Source organism: Nicotiana tomentosiformis, chromosome 9 (assembly GCF_000390325.3).
Source record: "Nicotiana tomentosiformis chromosome 9, ASM39032v3, whole genome shotgun sequence".
NCBI classification, from domain to species: Eukaryota; Viridiplantae; Streptophyta; class Magnoliopsida; order Solanales; family Solanaceae; genus Nicotiana; species Nicotiana tomentosiformis.
The window spans coordinates 108,960,597-108,978,782 of NC_090820.1; the positions used below are offsets into that span (position 1 = coordinate 108,960,597).

Consider the following 18,186-nt stretch of genomic DNA (forward strand, 5'->3'; position numbering starts at 1 on the left):
ACAATACGTTCAGAAACAGAATATAGAAATGAAAAAGGTACGGAAAAGGAAAATAAGTCGGCTGAAATTTGGTTGACTTAATATATACTAGTATATCAGAAGACTATGTCTAACATAAAGATAATGGTGTGCATTAATTTCAGATGATAATTAACAACTTGCCAACTTATCACAGACAGCTTCAAACACCATTACCTATATGCAAATTTAGTTATGACTATCAATCCATAACTAAAAGTAGTAAGCTTGTTGACATGATACAAAGGTATATGCTCATTATATTCTGGAGATGATTCTGTTTTATATGAAATAGTATTAGTGAGATAACTCTTATAAATAGTTGGCATTTACCAAAGCTTAATAATCAATTCATATCTCTATTCCATCAGTTCTCTCCTAAATTCATAAGGTGCACAATCTTCTGAAGAAGGTAATTTCCAATCAAAGAAACTTAAGTAGTTTTGCATTTTTGATTTGGCATTAGGATTTTCTTTACTTTTTTTCCTAAATATCACATGCAATTAGGGGTGGCAAACGGGATGGTCGGGTCGGATATGAGCGGGTCGAAAACGGATAAATTATCCAACCCGACCCGTATTTGAGACGGATAAAAAACGAGTTATCCGACGGATAATATGGATATCCATATTATCCATGGCTTCTTGAATATGATCACTTATGGGAGAGTTCCTAGTCTTCCAAACTTGAGGAACCCCCCAATTTGAGGCTTTACAAAATGTAAAAGTTAAACACATTAGTTATCTATTAGTTATCCATTTGGTTAACCATTTTCTAAGTAGATAATATGGTTCTTATCCATATTCGACCCGTTTTTAAAAAGTTTATTATCAAACCCATTTTTTAATGGATAATATGGGTGGATAATTATTTTCTTTTAATCATTTTGCCACCTCTACATGCAATAGACATTCACCCTACTGGATTCACGTTAATCCGTAATCAAGCCTCTAGATTGCCCCAGCATTTCAATACTTTGCATCCTTATTACTACAGATTAAGCTATAAAAATTGAGTCGTGGAAACAGCCTCTTGCAGAAATATAGGGTAAGGCTGCGTACAATAGACCCTAGTACCCCGACCATTCCCCGACCCCGCACATAGCAGGAGCTTAGTGCACCGGGCTGCCCTTTAAGCTGTAAAAATTGACTATGCTATTCTGTAATAATTTTACTATGCATTTGGTTTCTCTTGTTTCTGTTATTTAAGTGTTTCTATTTTCATTGATAACTTCGAAAAGATACATAGTAGTAGCTAAATTAACATTGAATCCAAGAATTATTTTCTACCTAAAATTCATTGACTGAAAAGAAAGTTGCAGTAACTGTGACGTTTGAAGACTAAAAGAGTCAAGATTATACAAAGAAATTCTTTTTATGGCTAATTCAATTTATTGAATTAATGTTGTGTCTTAAAATGCAGATAATCTTGAACTGTTGGAACAAGAAGCAATTTTAGCAATGTCTGCAGATAACAATCTACAAGTGCTTAATGCACTTGATGTGGCCAAGACTCAACTCTACCATTTCACCACAATTGTTATTGCTGGAATGGGATTTTTCACTGATGCCTATGATCTCTTCAGCATTTCACTTGTAACCAAATTACTTGGGCGTTTATACTACACCAAGCCAGAGTTATTGAAGCCCGGAACACTCCCTCCGACCGTCTCAGCGTCGGTCACGGGTGTCGCCCTTGTCGGCACCCTCGCCGGCCAGCTTTTCTTCGGCTGGCTCGGTGACAAGATGGGCCGAAAAACGGTCTATGGTATGACTTTGATTATCATGGTTTTGTGTTCCGTTGCATCAGGGCTCTCCTTTGGGAGTACTCCTAAGGGTGTTATGGCCACTCTCTGTTTCTTCAGGTTTTGGCTTGGATTTGGCATCGGTGGCGATTACCCTTTATCAGCCACGATTATGTCCGAATACGCAAACAAGAAAACCCGTGGCGCCTTCATTGCTGCTGTCTTCGCTATGCAAGGTTTTGGAATTTTGTTCAGTGGGATAATTGCACTTATTGTGGGCGCTGGATTTGATCATGCTTATAATGCCCCAAGTTTCCAAGAAAATGCAGCTCTTTCCACCGTGCCACAAGCCGACTACATTTGGCGTATAATTCTAATGTTCGGAGCATTACCAGCTGGCCTCACTTACTACTGGCGCATGAAGATGCCCGAAACAGCCCGATACACAGCTCTCGTGGCGAAAGACGCAAAAAGAGCCGCACAGGACATGGGGAGGGTACTACAAGTTGAAATTGATCCCGAGGATGCAAAAATCGAACAAATGTCTAGGGATGAAACCAATAAATTTGGTCTATTTTCTTGGGAATTCGTTCGTCGCCATGGGCTGCACCTATTTGGCACAACTTCCACATGGTTCTTGTTGGACATTGCTTTCTATAGCCAGAATCTTTTCCAGAAAGATGTGTTCAGTGCAATTGGATGGATTCCAGCAGCCAAAACCATGAACGCCGTTGAAGAAGTTTGCAAGATTGCAAGAGCACAAACCTTGATTGCACTACTTAGTACAGTGCCAGGTTACTGGTTCACCGTGGCGTTCATCGATATCGTTGGAAGGTTCGCAATCCAATTGATGGGATTCTTCTTCATGACTGTATTCATGTTTGCCATCGCCATTCCCTACGATCATTGGACAAAGAAGGACAACCATATCGGGTTCGTTGCAATGTACGCCCTCACATTCTTCTTCGCGAACTTTGGGCCAAACGCAACCACATTCGTGGTCCCGGCTGAGATTTTCCCGGCCAGACTTCGATCAACATGTCATGGTATTTCTGCAGCTGCAGGTAAAGCCGGAGCTATAGTAGGAGCGTACGGGTTCCTGTACGCTGCACAAAGCAAAGATCCAACGAAAACCGATGCAGGATACCCGGCGGGTATCGGCATAAAGAACTCGCTCATTGCCCTAGGGGCCATCAATGCTCTGGGAATGGTTTGTACCTTCTGTGTGCCAGAGTCCAAAGGAAAATCCCTGGAGGAAGCATCACAGGAAACTATAACTGAAGAATGAACAGGGAATGAATAGCCTCAAATGGATTTTGGAGGTAGACTTTGTGATGCTAATGCAGTTTTTTTTCCTCCTTTATTTTCTATGTATTTGTTGCTTTAATTTCCTTTTTCTTTGTATTGTCTAAGCTTGTTTGCTGTAATTTTTAAATTATTTATTTTTAAACCAAGTGTGTAATTATAATTATTTCACTTCATTGTGAGGTGAAAAAGGTTTTGCTTTTTATTTATATTACAGATTACAGATTTGTTTTTAACTGGGTGATAATGACTTGACCTTTCTTTTAAGATTTGACCTTTTACTATTGCGTGTTGTATAATTTTATTTGGAATACCTCATCTTTCTTTCACTTTTTTTTTCTTATGTTCCTAAATTTTGTCGATTTGTAGGATATATTACCATTTGTAGAGGTAGAAATAGAAAATTCAACAGAAGCTACCTATTACGGTAACTTAAACTTTAGGGCGTCCACAGGAGTTTTGTCCATCCTTTTTTTGTTTTTTCAGTTGCAAGAGCTTTATTTTGATGCACTTGGCTGAAAGTTTGGTCAGTAGTTTATTAGTTATTTACAATTAATCATTACTTTCTTTTCTTTTATCACGAACATAGTTTTTGTGATCTCTTTTTGTATAACATAAAGAAGCTTTCCCCCAACTTGATGAGCAGCATAGTCAAAAGAAGATTTAGGACATATTCCCGATTCATCCAATAAATCAATTTCATATGCTTGAGAAAGTTTAATATTTCTTTTCCAATGGTAACATGTGAGATAGAGATGAAGGAACGAGAGGATTCTTGTGCTTCTCTTCAAATGAAATGACAGAAAACTTCCCATTTGATTGACGATTTACGACCATGTGAGCTAAACAGCCCGTCCTAGTTTCCTTTCTAGGTTTCTTGACCATCGCATCTGGCTTGTCTATTCCTCTAAAACCTTCTTTATAACATGTAAATTTTCTTGAAGTCACATATCCACGGACTTTACTTTTGTTAGCATATTCCTTTCTAACACTAAACCCAATCATTGTAGCAGCAAATTCGTGGTAATATTCATATGCAAACTCGTCTGAATCAAATTCCATCCCAAGTTTTATTGGCTCAAATGAATGAGAAACATCCATATGTTCATTTTGAGACGAGATTTCAATAAATCTACCATTAAAAAGGAGAACGTAAGACACATGTCATAATTCAGCACTTACTTTTTAGAAGCTTTTGCTTAACACTTGACTTATAAAGGAATTACGAGGCATAGTCCTTGCCGACTCCCAACTTTTTTTATCATATTGATACAATATTTATCAGGAATAGCATATTGCATATTAGTTTGACGGTCTATTAAGCTTGACTCATAAGATACTCAAATGTAATTTTAATTTTGAGTTAAACCAAAGAACAGAATAGTTCAGTTAGTAAATTTCACAAGCACGTTGTATACAATTTTTAAATACATTGTATTCAGGAAATGAAGATTGCATAGCAATATCTTAGTTTGATAATCTGTTAACCTTGACTCATAAGATATTCAAATCTAACCTTAATTCTGTAAGATAAGATAATAAACTTTTAAAGTTACTATCTTTCCTGTTAAAATCTATGTAACGTTCACAGTTAGTAAATTCAACAAACATGTTGTGTACAATTTTCTACGTGACAATTGCAACAACAAGAAAATGTACAAACAAAAAGCATCTGATTTCTAAGGAATCGAAAAGGATAAAGAAGAACCTGGTGAGAATTGGTTAGTTTATTTCCAGCGAAAATGGAGCTCCACAGCTTGCTGTCTTGTTCTCTGTTTTTCCACTTCTTGTGTTCAATTCTAGTGATTTTTAATCTTACAATGATCTTCAGAAACTTGATTTCCATGTTAAAAATTTGAAAGACTTTATCTGGTGAAATGATTTTCGGTGTTTTCAAACTTTTGAGAGCAGATGGATTTTGACGAGGAAAAGACCAAAACAATATCATTTTTATGTTTACAATCAAAGTAATACATATTCACACTAATAATACATTTACTTTAACAAAATAGTACATTTTTAGTCATAACACAAAAAAACCCAAAAATATATATTATCTTTGGCTTTAAATTCAAAGTCATACATATTATTCTACATGAAGAACTAATAGTCCATTTACTTTAACAAAGTGGTACACTTTTAGTCATAACACTAAACACATTTTAATTTTTAATAAAAATCTAAGATCTCACAAAATATTTATTCCCTTTATTTTCTTATTTACCGAAAGAAATAAAGAAGATTTATCTAGATAGCAAATAGTAAATATACATAGAATTTATTTACTTTTTATCTATTTACTATACGTAAAATATACATTTTACTAAGAAATGTTAAACACCGTTAATTTTTATTTGAAATAATTTTTATCTAGATAACCTCAAATGTTATTTAGATTTTTTATTATATACATAATTTTTACTATAAGTTGACATAAAATAAATATACGTAAAATCATTGCTGAGAGTAAAACAAATTTTATTACTAAAAAAATATACGTAATATATATTTATTAGATTTTTTTATTTTATGGAAGTCAGCGTATAGTAAACATAATATTTATTTTTATTTTATATATATTTACTATACGCTGACTCCCATAAAATAAAAAAATCTAATAAATATATATTACGTATATTTATTTTAGTAATAAAATTTATTTTACTCTCAACAATGATTTTACGTATATTTATTTTATGTCAACGTTTAGTAAATATTATGTATATAATAAAAATCTAGATAACATTTGAGGTTATCTAGATAAAAATTATTGCAAATAAAAATTAACGGTGTTTAACATTTCTTAGTAAAATATATATTTTACGTATAGTAAATAGATAAATAGTAAATAAATTCTATGTATATTTATTATTTGCTATCTGTCACAACCTAATTTCACCTATAGGTCGTGATGGCGCCCAACACTACAGCTAGGCAAGCCAACTAATAAGTTATACGTACATTGGTTAAACTTTTATTTCAGAAAAATAATAAAATACCAACTTCTACCAATGTGTGTGTGCCAAGACCCGGTATTACAAGTGCATGAGCATCTAGTAAATTATACAAAACTCTAAATACTGTCTGAAATGAAATAGACAGAATATAAATATAAGAAGAGACACGGGTAGCTGCAGAACGGCTCAGAAAGGCAGCTCACCACTATGCCTCGGGATGACGTGGGTATGTGATGATAGGTCCTCCACTAGTACCTGTCTCAGATCCTGCACAAAAAGTGCAGCAAGTATAGTATAAGTACGTAAACAACGTGTACCCAGTAAGTATCAAGCCTAATCTCGAAGTGGTAGAGACGAGATGGCCGACTTTGACACTCACTATGGGTCAATAATAATAACTAAAATATAACTAGAATATTTAAATCAGCATGATTTACAGAACTTACAATAATTTATTTAATTAGTAGAGATAATCAAATTCCTTCAAATGTAACAATTCTCAATATATTAATTAAATTCCTTCAATTCAGAAAAATTTTAATTTATCAATTAAATCTCATTTACAGGAGTAACAATTAATTTCATAAACAAGCAAGAATAATAATTCACTAAATTCCAAGAATTTTTCAATTTATTAATTAGCTTCTCAAGCTGAAATAAATTATTAAAGTATCGTGTAATTATTATTATTAAGCACGATTTCTGTCGAGGACGTACGACCCGATCCAGAGTGTCGTGTACACTGCCGAGGGACGTGCGGCGTGATCCATAGATGCATCTATCCTGCCGAGGTGTTCGGCCCGCTCCACAAGAAAGGAGGACATTTTTCTTATGTGCCTCTGGAAGGAGAGTATATTTATTATAAGATAAATTTAGGAGGAGAATAATTTTTTTTAACAATTAATTAATTAAAACAGACAATCAAGCCTATGAGATTTCCATCCTTTAATATCTTATCTAACAATTCACGATATATTCATATAGATATCAATTAATATAAATAAATCAAAGAATACAATTTACACAAGTAAGGCATGTTTTGAGTCCTAAACTACCCGGACTTTAGCATTAATAGTAGCTACGCACGGACTCTCGTCACCACGTGCGTACGTAGCCCCCCTCCTCTCCCCCCCTACAATTAGCAATAATTATTTAATTTTAATCACCTTGGAGGTAATTTCCCCCTCACAAGGTTAGACAAGAGACTTACCTCGTCTTGCTCCAATTTAATCTACAATTTTGCCTTTTTCACGATTATCCAACTCTGTCTGGCTCGAATCTAGCCAAAATAATTTGATACAATCACTAAAAATTATAGGAAATAAATTCTATAAGGAAATACTACATTTTTAATAAAAATTCCGAAATTAATTAAAAATTCGCCTGCGGGGCCCACATCTCGGAATCCTGCGAAAGTTATGAAATCTGACAACCCATTTAATTACGAGTCCAACCATACCAGTTTCACTCAAATCCGACTCTGTATCGATACCGAAATCTCAAAATTTCATTTCTATGAGATTTCTAAACTTTTTCAAATTTCAATCTCAAAACACTAATTAAATTGTGAATACAATGATATACTTGTATATGTAGACCAAATCCGAGTTAGAATCACTTACTCCAATATTTTTTCCTTGAAAATAGACAAAAGTCGCCTCTGCTCAAGCTCAAGTTCGTCAAAAATGGCAAATAGGACGAATGTCCTCTTTTTATAAAACTGCCCAGCAGCCTTCGGAACTGGTCCTCGAACTGGACCTCGATCGCGGATTCGATCACAAGCTCAAACCTGGACCTCGGTCATGGCCTCGATCAGGGCATCGAGGTTGGGCCTTCGATCATAGCCTCAATCATGATATCGAGCTTGAGCCTTCGATCAGGGCATCGAGCATGGGTCTCGATCCTAGCCCTCGAGCCTTACCTTCGATCATACCCTCGAGCCTTGCCTTCGATCGAGGCTTCAATACTGAGCCTCGTCCCTGGATTCGACTTAGGCCTCGATCATGGGATTGATATCTGGGTTCGATTTGGGGCTCGATCTGGGGCTCGATCACAGCCCAGAATATACAGCAGAAGAGAAAATTGCAGCAGCTTTTTAAGTCCAACTTTTGATCCGACTCCGGTATCAAAAAGTCAACTCATCGGTCTAACTTCCAAACTTAAATTCTTGTTTTTAGCCATTTCAAGCCTAATTTAACTACGGACTTCCAAATAAAATTTCGAACACGCTCCTAAGTCCAAAATCACCATACGGAGCTGTTGGAATCATCAAAATTCTATTCCGGGGTCATTTTCTCAAAATGTTGACCGAAGTCAATCTTAGCACTTTAAGGCCAACTTAAGGAACCAAGTGTTCGGTTTCACCTCAAACACTTCCAAATCCCGAACCAACCATCCCCGCAAGTCATAAATCATTACAAGCACCTACGAGAAGTTTTATTTTAGGTAACGGGATTCTAAAAGTTAAAGTGACCAGTTGGGTCATTACATTCTCTATCTCTTAAACAAACGTTCGTCCTCGAACGGGTTTAGAATTGTACCTGGAGTGCTGAATAAGTGTGGATATCTGCTCCGCATGTCTTTCTCGGCCTCCCAAGTCGCTTTCTCGACTGGTTGGCCCCTCCACTGGACTTTTACTGCAGAAACCCTCTTGGATCTCAACTGGCGAACCTGTTTATCAACAATGGCAATTGGCTCCTCTTCATAACCCAAGCTATTATCTCGCTGAACTGTGCTGAAGTCTAACACATGTGATAGGTCGGCATGATACTTCCGGAGCATAGATACGTGAAAAACCGGATGAACTCCCGATAGGCTGGGAGGCAATGCAAGCTCATAAGCAACCTCCCCAACTCGTTTCAACACCTCAAATGGGCCTATAAACCTTGCGCTCAACTTGCCCTTCTTCCCGAATCTCATAGTTCCCTTCATCGGCGAAACCTTCAAGAGAACTTTTTCACCTACCATAAATGATATATCACGCGCTTTCTGATCCGTGTAACTCTTTTGTCTGGACTGTGCTGTACGAAGTCGCTCCTGAATCAACTTTACCTTTTCCAAGGCATCACTTACCAAATCAGTACCATATAACTTAGCCTCACCTGGCTCAAACCATCCGATAGGTGAACGACATCGCCGACCATATAAAGCCTCAAATGGAGCCATCTCGATGCTGGATTGGTAACTGTTATTATAAGCAAACTCGGCTAAAGGAAGGAAACGATCCCACTGACCTCCAAAGTCGATCACATATGCCCTGAGCATATCCTCCAAAATCTGAATTGTCCTCTCTGACTGTCCATCGGTCTGCGGATGAAAGGCTGTGCTGAGCTCTACACGGGTCCCCAACTCACTCTGTACTGCTCTCCAGAAATGTGAAGTAAATTGAGGGCCTCCATCTGATATGATGGAAATTGGCACACTGTGCAACTGAACTATCTCCTGAATATAAATCTGGGCCAACCTCTCTGAAGTATACGTAGTCACAATAGGAATAAAATGTGCCGACTTAGTCAACCTGTCAACAATCACCCAAACTGCATCAAACTTCCTCAAGGTCTGCGGCAACCCAACTACAAAATCCATAGTAATTCGTTCCCATTTCCACTCTGGTATGGTCATCTGCTGGAGTAGGCCACCTGGCCTCTGGTGCTCATATTTAACTTGCTGGCAATTTAGACACCGAGCTATATACTCAACTATGTCCTTTTTCATTCGTCGCCACCAATAATGTTGCCTCAAGTCACGATACATCTTAGTAACACCTGGATGAATAGAATATCGAGAATTGTGTGCCTCTTCCAGGATCTTTTTCCTCGGTTCATCCACATTAGGAACACACAGACGATCCTGGAGTCGTAGAACACCATCTGCACCAATAGTGACTTCCTTGGCACCACCTCGTAGTACCGTTTCCCGAAGAACCACCAAGTGTAGGTCATCATACTAGTGAGCCTTGATCTGCTCAAATAGTGAAGATTGGGCCACAACACATGCAAAAACTCGGTTGGGCTCTGAAATATCCAGCCTCACAAGTCTGTTAGCCAAGGACTGAATATCCGAGGCTAATGGCCTTTCCTCTACTGAAATGAAAGCCAAACTACCCATACTCTCCGCCTTTCTGCTCAAGGCATCTGCAACCACATTTGCCTTGCCCGGATGAACAAGATAGTAATATCATAATCTTTTAATAACTCCAGCCATCTGCACTGTCTCAAATTTAGGTCCCTCTGCTTGAACAAATACTGCAAACTGTGATGATCAGTGTAAACTTCACAAGACACCCCATAAAGATAATGCCTCCAAATCTTAAGAGCATGAACAATCGCAGCTAACTCCAAATCATGTACCAGATAATTCTTTTCGTGGGGCTTCAGCTGACGTGAAGCATATGCAATAACTTGCCCTTCCTTCATCAATACACAACCCAAGCCAACGCGCGAAGCATCGCAATACACTGTATACATCCCCGAACCGGAAGGCAACACTAACACTGGTGTTGTAGTCAATGATATCTTGAGCTTCTGAAAGCTCACCTCACAATCATCAGACCATTGGAATGGAGCACCCTTCTGGGTTAATTTGATCAAAGGTGCTGCAATAGATGAAAAACCTTCCACGAACCGACAATAATAACCTGCCAAACCCAGAAAACTCCTGATCTCCGTCGCCGAAGTGGGACGATGCCAATTCTGAACTGCCTCAATCTTTTTGGGATCAACTTTAATACCTTCGCCCGATACAATATGTCCCAAAAATGCTACAGACTCTAGCCAAAACTCACATTTAGAGAACTTAGCATATAACTTTTGTTCCCGCAATGTCTGAAGCACTACTCTCATATGATGCTCATGTTCCTCCTTACTGCGCGAATAGATTAATATGTCATCAATGAAGACAATGACAAACGAATCAATCTATGGCATGAATACCCTGTTCATCAAATCCATAAATGCTATCGGGGCATTAGTTAAACCAAGAGACATTACCAGAAACTCATAATGACCATATCTAGTACGGAAAGTATTCTTCGGAACATCCGAATCCCGAATCTTCAACTGATGGTACCCTGACCTTAAGTTGATCTTAGAGAATACCCTAGCACCCTGCAACTGGTCAAATAGATCATCAATACGCGACAACGGGTACTTGTTCTTAATAGTGACTTTGTTCAATTGGCGATAATCAATACACATCCGCATTGTTCCATCCTTCTTTTTCGCAAATAATACTGGTGCACCCCAAGGCGATACACTCGGTCTGACAAACCCTTTGGCTAGTAACTCTTCAAGCTGTTCTTTCAATTCTTTCGGAGCCATGCGATACGGTGGGATAGATATAGGCTGGGTATCTGAAGCCAAGTCAATACAGAAATCAATATCACGATCATGTGGCATACCTGGAAGATCTGACGGAAATACATCGGGGAACTCCCGAAATACAGGCACTAAATCAATAGCCGGAGTCTCTGCAGTAGTATCCCGAACATAGGCTAGATAAGCCAAACAACCCTTCTCAACCATATGTGTTGAGCCTTTATAAAAGAAATAACTCGATTAAATGAACTAACAGGTGAACCCTTCCACTCCAGCTTAGGCAATGCTGGAATAGCCATGGTAACAGTCTTGGCATGACAATCTAGAATAGCATGATATGGAGACAACCAGTCCATGCCCAGAATAATTTCAAAATCGGTCATCTCAAGCAATAGGAGATCTGCTCTAGTTTCGTAACTGCAGAATGTAATAATACAGGACCGGTAGATCCGGTTCACAACAACAGAATCGCCCACAAGACTGGACACATAAACAGGAGTACTCAAGGACTCACGAGAAACACCCAGGAATGGAGCCAATAGAGATGATACATATGAATACGTAGATCCTGGATCAAATAATACTAAGGCATCTTTGCCACAAACAGAAATAAAACCTGTAATCACGACATCTGAGGCCTCTGCATCTGGTCTAGCCGGAAAAGCATAGAACCGAGCTGGAGCGCCAACTGTCTGGCCTCCGCCTGGCTGACCTCCACCTCTAGGACGACCCTTACCCACCTGTCCTCCACCTCTGGGTGGTCGGACTACTGGTGGAGCAACTGGTCCGGTAAGCATAGGATGCTGACCCTGTTGTACTGGTCTACCCCGAAGCCTGGGGCAAAACCTCTGCATGTGACTGGGATCCCCGCACTCGTAACAACTCTTCGGTGCGATGGGCTGCTGACTAAGTGTCTGGCCCTGGGGACCTGAATACCCACTGGGAGGACCCTGAATAGCTGGTGGGCGGTAAGAACTCTCTGGGATAGCATTGAGATAAGGTCGCACTAGAGTACCTCGAGGAGGTGGTGGTGCTGGATATGGGGGTCTGCTGGACTGTCCCCTCACGAACTGACCTCTGCCCCCGGACGGAGCACCTCTGAACTCTCCAGAGTACCTGAACCGCTTATCTCTCATAATCTGCTCTCGACTCCACTGACGTACAGCCTCAATCCTCCGGGCTATCTCCACAACTTGTTCATAAGAAGTACCCATCTCAACCTCTCGAGCCATAGTGGCCTGAATACCAGTATGTAAATCAGCTACAAACCTTCGCACTCTCTCTGCCTCAGTAGGGAGTATCATTAGTGCATGGCGAGATAATTTAGAAAACCTCGCCTCATAATCAGTCACTGACATCTGACCCTGTTGGAGCTGCTCAAACTAAAACCGTAATTCTTCCCTCTGGGAGGGTGGGATATACCTGTCCAAGAAGATACGGGTGAACCTGTCCCAAGTCATGGGAGGAGAATCTGCTGGTCTGCCAAGAGCATAAGACTTCCACCATCTACGGGCTCTACCCTCTAGCTGAAAAGTAGTGAAATCAACCCCATGGGATTCCAATATCCTCATGTTGTACAGTCTATCCTTGCAACGATCAATGAAATCCTGTGGATCCTCATGTCGCTCACCCCCGAAGACAGGAGGATGTAGCCTAGTCCATCTGTCCAATAGTTTCTGAGGATCGGCGGCTACAACTGGCCTGGGCTCAAGTGTAGCTACTGCCACTGGCTGGACTCCACCCATGAGTAGTGCACCCTGGGTCTGATATACAGCAGATGCCTGTCCATGAGCTTACGCGGTAGGGGTCTGTGCTCCCCCGCCCGCCTGAGATGTGGCTGGGTCTGCCGGAAATAAACCGGCCTGAGTCATATTGTCCATGAATTGCAGCATACGACCCATGACATCCTGAAATCCCGGTGCAAATGTGAAGTCCACCGGAGCTGGCTCTGCCACAGGCACCTCACCCTGCTCCTCAATAATGGGATTCTCTACTGGATCCACTAGCGGTATAAGCAGAATAGTCTTGGGACGTCCTCGCCCTCTGCCATGGGCTGGAGCCCTCCCTCGGCCTCTGCCTCAGCCTTTAGCAACTGGGGGAGTAGCTCTTCCCTGGTCTGGAATCTCATTAAAGCGTGTTCTCACCATCTGTGAGAGAATAAGAGAAGGATATTTAGTACTACATCAATTGCACGATGGAATATGAAGATAGGTAGTTTCCTAACACCATATAGCCTCTCGAAGATAAGTACAGACGTCTCCGTATCGATCCACAAGACTCTATTAGGTCTGCTCATAACTTGTGAGACCTACGTGAACCTAGTGCTCTTATACCATGTTGTCACGACCCAATTTCACCTATAGGTCATGATGGCGCCCAACACTACAGCTAGGCAAGCCAACTAATAAGTCATACATACATTGGTTAAACATTTATTCCAAGAAAATAATAAAATATCAACTTCTACCAATGTGTGTGTGCCAAGATCCGGTGTTACAAGTGCATGAGCATCTAGTAAATTATACAAAATACTGTCTGAAATGAAATAGACAGAATATAAATATAAGAAGAGACACCGGTAGCTACAGAACGGCTCAGAAAGGCAGCTCACCACTATGCCTCGGGATGACGTGGGTATGTGATGATAGGTCCTCCACTAGTACCTGTCTCAGATCTTGCACAAAAAGTGCAGCAAGTGTAGTATGAGTACGTAAACAACGTGTACCCAGTAAGTATCAAGCCTAATCTCGAAGTGGTAGAGACGAGATGGCCGACTTTGACACTCATTATGGGTCAATAATAATAACTGAAATATAACTAGAATATTTAAATCAGCATGATTTACAGAATTTACAATAATTTATTTAATCAGCAAAGATAATCAAATTCCTTCACATGTAACAATTCTCAATATATTAATTAAATTCCTTCGATTCAGAAAAATTCCAATTTATCAATTAAATCTCATTTACAGGAGTAACAATTAATTCCATAAACAGGAAAGAATAATAATTCATTAAATTCCAAAGATTTTTCAATTTATCAATTAGCTTCTCAAGCTGAAATAAATTATTAAAGTATCATGTAATTATTATTATTAAGCACGATTTCTGCCGAGGACGTACGACCCGATCCAGAGTGTCGTGTACACTGCCGAGGGACGTGCGGCGCGAAGGATAGATGTATCTATCCTGCCGAGGCGTTCGGCCCGCTCCACCAGAAAGGAGGACATTTTTCTTATGTGCCTCCGGAAGGAGAGTATATTTATTATAAGATAAATTTGGGAGGAGAATAATTTTATTTAATAATTAATTGATTAAAACAGACAATCAAGCCTATGAGATTGCCATCCTTTAATATCTTTATCTAACAATTCACAATATATTCATATATATATATATATATATATCAATTAATATAAATAAATCAAATAATACAATTTACACAAGTAAGGCATGCTTTGAGTCTTAAACTACCCGGACTTTAGCATTAATAGTAGCTACACACGGACTCTCGTCACCACGTGCGTACGTAGCCCCCCCCCCCCCCCCCCCCCCCCCACAATTAGCAACAATTATTTAATTTTAATCACCTAGGAGGTAATTTCCCCCTCACAAAGTTAGACAAGAGACTAACCTCGTCTTGCTCCAATTTAATCCACAATTTTGCCTTTTCCACGATTATCCAACTCTGTCTGGCTTGAATCTAGCCAAAATAATTCGATACAATCACTAAAAATTATAGGAAACAAATTCTATAAGGAAATACTACATTTTTAATTAAAAAAAACCCGAAATTAATTAAAAATTCGCCTGCGGGGCTCACATCTCGAAATCCGACGAAAGTTATGAAATCCGACAACCCATTCAATTACGAGTCCAACCATACCAGTTTCACTCAAATCCGACTCTATATCGATACCGAAATCTCAAAATTTCGTTTGTATGAGATTTCTAAACTTTTTCAAATTTCAATCTCAAAACACTAATTAAATTGTGAAAACAATGATATACTTGTATATGTAGACCAAATCCGAGTTAGAATCACTTACCCCAATGTTTTTCCCTTGAAAATCTGACAAAAGTTGCCTCTACTCAAGCTCAAGTTCGTCAAAAATGGCAAAGAGGACGAATGTCCTCTTTTTATAAAACTGCCCAGCAGCCTTCGGAACTGGTCCTCGAACTGGACCTCGATCGCGGATTCGATCACAAGCTCGAGCCTGGAACTCGGTCATGGCCTCGATCAGGGCATCGAGGTTGGGCCTTCGATCATAGCCTAAATCATGGCATCGAGCTTGAGCCTTCGATCAGGGCATTGAGCATGGGTCTCGATCCTAGCCCTCGAGCCTTACCTTCGATTATACCCTCGAGCCTTGCCTTCGATCGAGGCTTCGATACTGAGCCTCGTCCCTGGCTTCGACTCAGGCCTCGATCGTGGGATCGATATCTGGGTTCGATCTGGGGCTCGATCACAGCCCAGAATATACAGTAGAAGAGAAAATTGCAGCAGCTTTTTAAGTCCAACTTTTGATCCGTTGACCATCCGAAACTCACCCGAGGCCCTCGGGACCTCAACCAAATATACCAACAAGTCCTACAACATCATACGAACTTAGTCGAACCTCTAAATCACACCAAACAACCCTAAAATCATGAATCATATCCCAATTCAAGCTTAATGAAATTAAGAGTTTTCAACTTCTACATTCGATGTCGGAACCTATCAAATCAACTCCGATTGACCTCAAATTTTACACACAAGTCATAAATTATATAACGGAGCTATGAAAATTTTTGAAACTGGATTCCGACTCCGGTATCAAAAAGTCAACTCATCAGTCAAACTTCCAAACTTAAATTCTTGTTTTTAGCCATTTCAAGCCTAATTTAACTACAGACTTCCAAATAAAATTCCGAACACGCTCCTAAGTCCAAAATCACCATACGGAGCTGTTGGAATCATAAAAATTCTATTCCGAGGTCATTTTCTCAAAATGTTGACCGAAGTCAAACTTAGCACTTTAAGGCCAACTTAAGGAACCAAGTGTTCCGGTTTCACCTCAAATACTTCCAAATCTCGAACCAACCATCCCCGCAAGTCATAAATTATTACAAGCACCTAAAAGAAGTTTTATTTTAAGGAACAGGGTTCTAAAAGTTAAAATGACCTGTTGAGTCATTATACTATCTAGATAAATCTGTCATCTTTATTTCTTTTGGTAAACAAGAAAATAAAGGGAACATATATTTTGTCATATCTTAGATTTTTGTTAAAAAATAAAATATGTTTAGTATTATGACTAAAAGTGCACCACTTTATTAAAGTAAATGGACTATTAGTGCTCCATGTGGAAGAATATGTATGACTTTGAGTCTAAAGCCAAAGATAATGTATGTTTTTGGACTTTTTTCAGTGTTATGACTAAAAGTGCACCACTTTGTTAAAGTAAATGTACTATTAGTGCTCCATGTGAAAGAATATGTATGACTTTGATTCTAAAGCCAAAGATGATGTATTGTTTTGGTCTTTTCCTCTATTTTGAGGGGAAGAGGGAGGAATATCGGATTTTTGGATATAAAGGGATTTATTATTGGCCAAATACCTAGATAGACCTTAAACTTGGCACATTTTGTAAATTAGCCTTATAAACTTATCAAGTGACCAGATAGGCACTTTAACTCGCTCCTATTGTATCTTTCAAACACAAGTGTCTGATGTGGCAGATTGTGTGTCTCAAAGTGAATACTGAGCGCGTGAAAACAAATTTGTTAACCTTTTATTTTATTTTATATATGAAAAAGCCTTAAACTTTCAGTCATCTCCTTCGGTGAATATTTGATCGGAAAAAATGGATCATCTCCCCTATTAAAATCCAAATAGAAACCAAAACCACTTCACATTCAGTTTAATAGATATCTAAAAATTTTAGAATTGCAAACTTAAACGCGAAACCCAGACCAAAACAAAGATTATCTGCTGGGGTCTGATTTCTGTTTACTTTTGCGATGCATACCGTCGAAGAAGATGCTTCGTCGGCATTTGATCATTTTTATTACATCACCCCTTTGACAAAAAGAAGCCATAGGAATTAGGATATCCCCTGCACAGTTGAGGCCCACCTCCATCATACACGGATATAATTCTTTCTGGGTTTTTTTTCATTCACAAAGACAACACACAGAGAAATAATCTTCTTCGTGATACTGTTGGAGCTGGTTGTTTGATATAAGACACAATGACCGAGAAAGTTGGAGATGAAAAAGAAGAGATAAGGAAAAAGAAATTAGAGCTTTTGTACGCACGAAGTAAAGCTTGGTCATATTGACCAAAGTTCTTTATCTCATTTTGATATAAAGCAGTTGTCCATTTTGTCCACTATTCACTTTAGTGCATGTGAGCACGTGACTCACAAATAAGAATAGTACATTTATAGAATAAAGTAGACGTTTTATATTCTTTTATATACTGTGTAAATACATGTAAAGGCAGGGAATGAAAAGCAGAAAACTTTTTTCCATCACTGTCTTTTCTTTTTCAATATTCTTACATGGTATCAGAACACTAAAAGCTCGATCCATCAGTCGTCTTCCTCATCTTCATATCAATCTTAAACAATGTCGGATAACACTACAACCATAATGGCTCTGAACACCACTGGAGGAATCCCTACCATCGACTCAAACCATGCATATTTTCTTCATTCTTCTGATGCACCAGGAATGTCTCTTGTCAACACAGCTTTTGATGGAAAAGGATTCCAAGGATGGATAAGGTCTGTGCTTATAGCACTATCTGCTAAAAACAAAATAGGATTCATCAATGGTGCTTGCCCTGCTCTAGCTCTCAC

The 18,186-nt window shown here is 39.0% G+C and overlaps 1 protein-coding gene and 1 long non-coding RNA gene across 2 annotated transcripts; one reads left to right on the forward strand and one right to left on the reverse strand.

The window, feature by feature from the left end:
- Positions 1-341: 341 nt before the first annotated feature.
- On the forward strand, positions 342-3,050 carry LOC104106022 (low affinity inorganic phosphate transporter 1-like). The gene is made up of 2 exons (XM_009614480.4): positions 342-430; positions 1,441-3,050. Exon 2 carries the CDS (start codon positions 1,479-1,481, stop codon positions 3,048-3,050), a length of 1,572 nt encoding a protein of 523 aa, XP_009612775.1. The 5' UTR covers positions 342-430; positions 1,441-1,478.
- Positions 3,051-3,729: 679 nt separating this feature from the next.
- On the reverse strand, positions 3,730-5,006 carry LOC108946810 (uncharacterized). Its single transcript, XR_001971171.3, has 2 exons — positions 4,776-5,006; positions 3,730-4,199 (listed from the first exon to the last, which is right to left on the reverse strand). It is a non-coding gene; the product is annotated as an uncharacterized lncRNA (long non-coding RNA).
- Positions 5,007-18,186: the final 13,180 nt, after the last annotated feature.

Excerpts from the sequence above, each read along its gene's own strand:
- LOC104106022 (XM_009614480.4), top strand. The coding sequence starts at position 1,479 with ATGTCTGCAGATAACAATCTACAAGTGCTTAATGCACTTGATGTGGCC.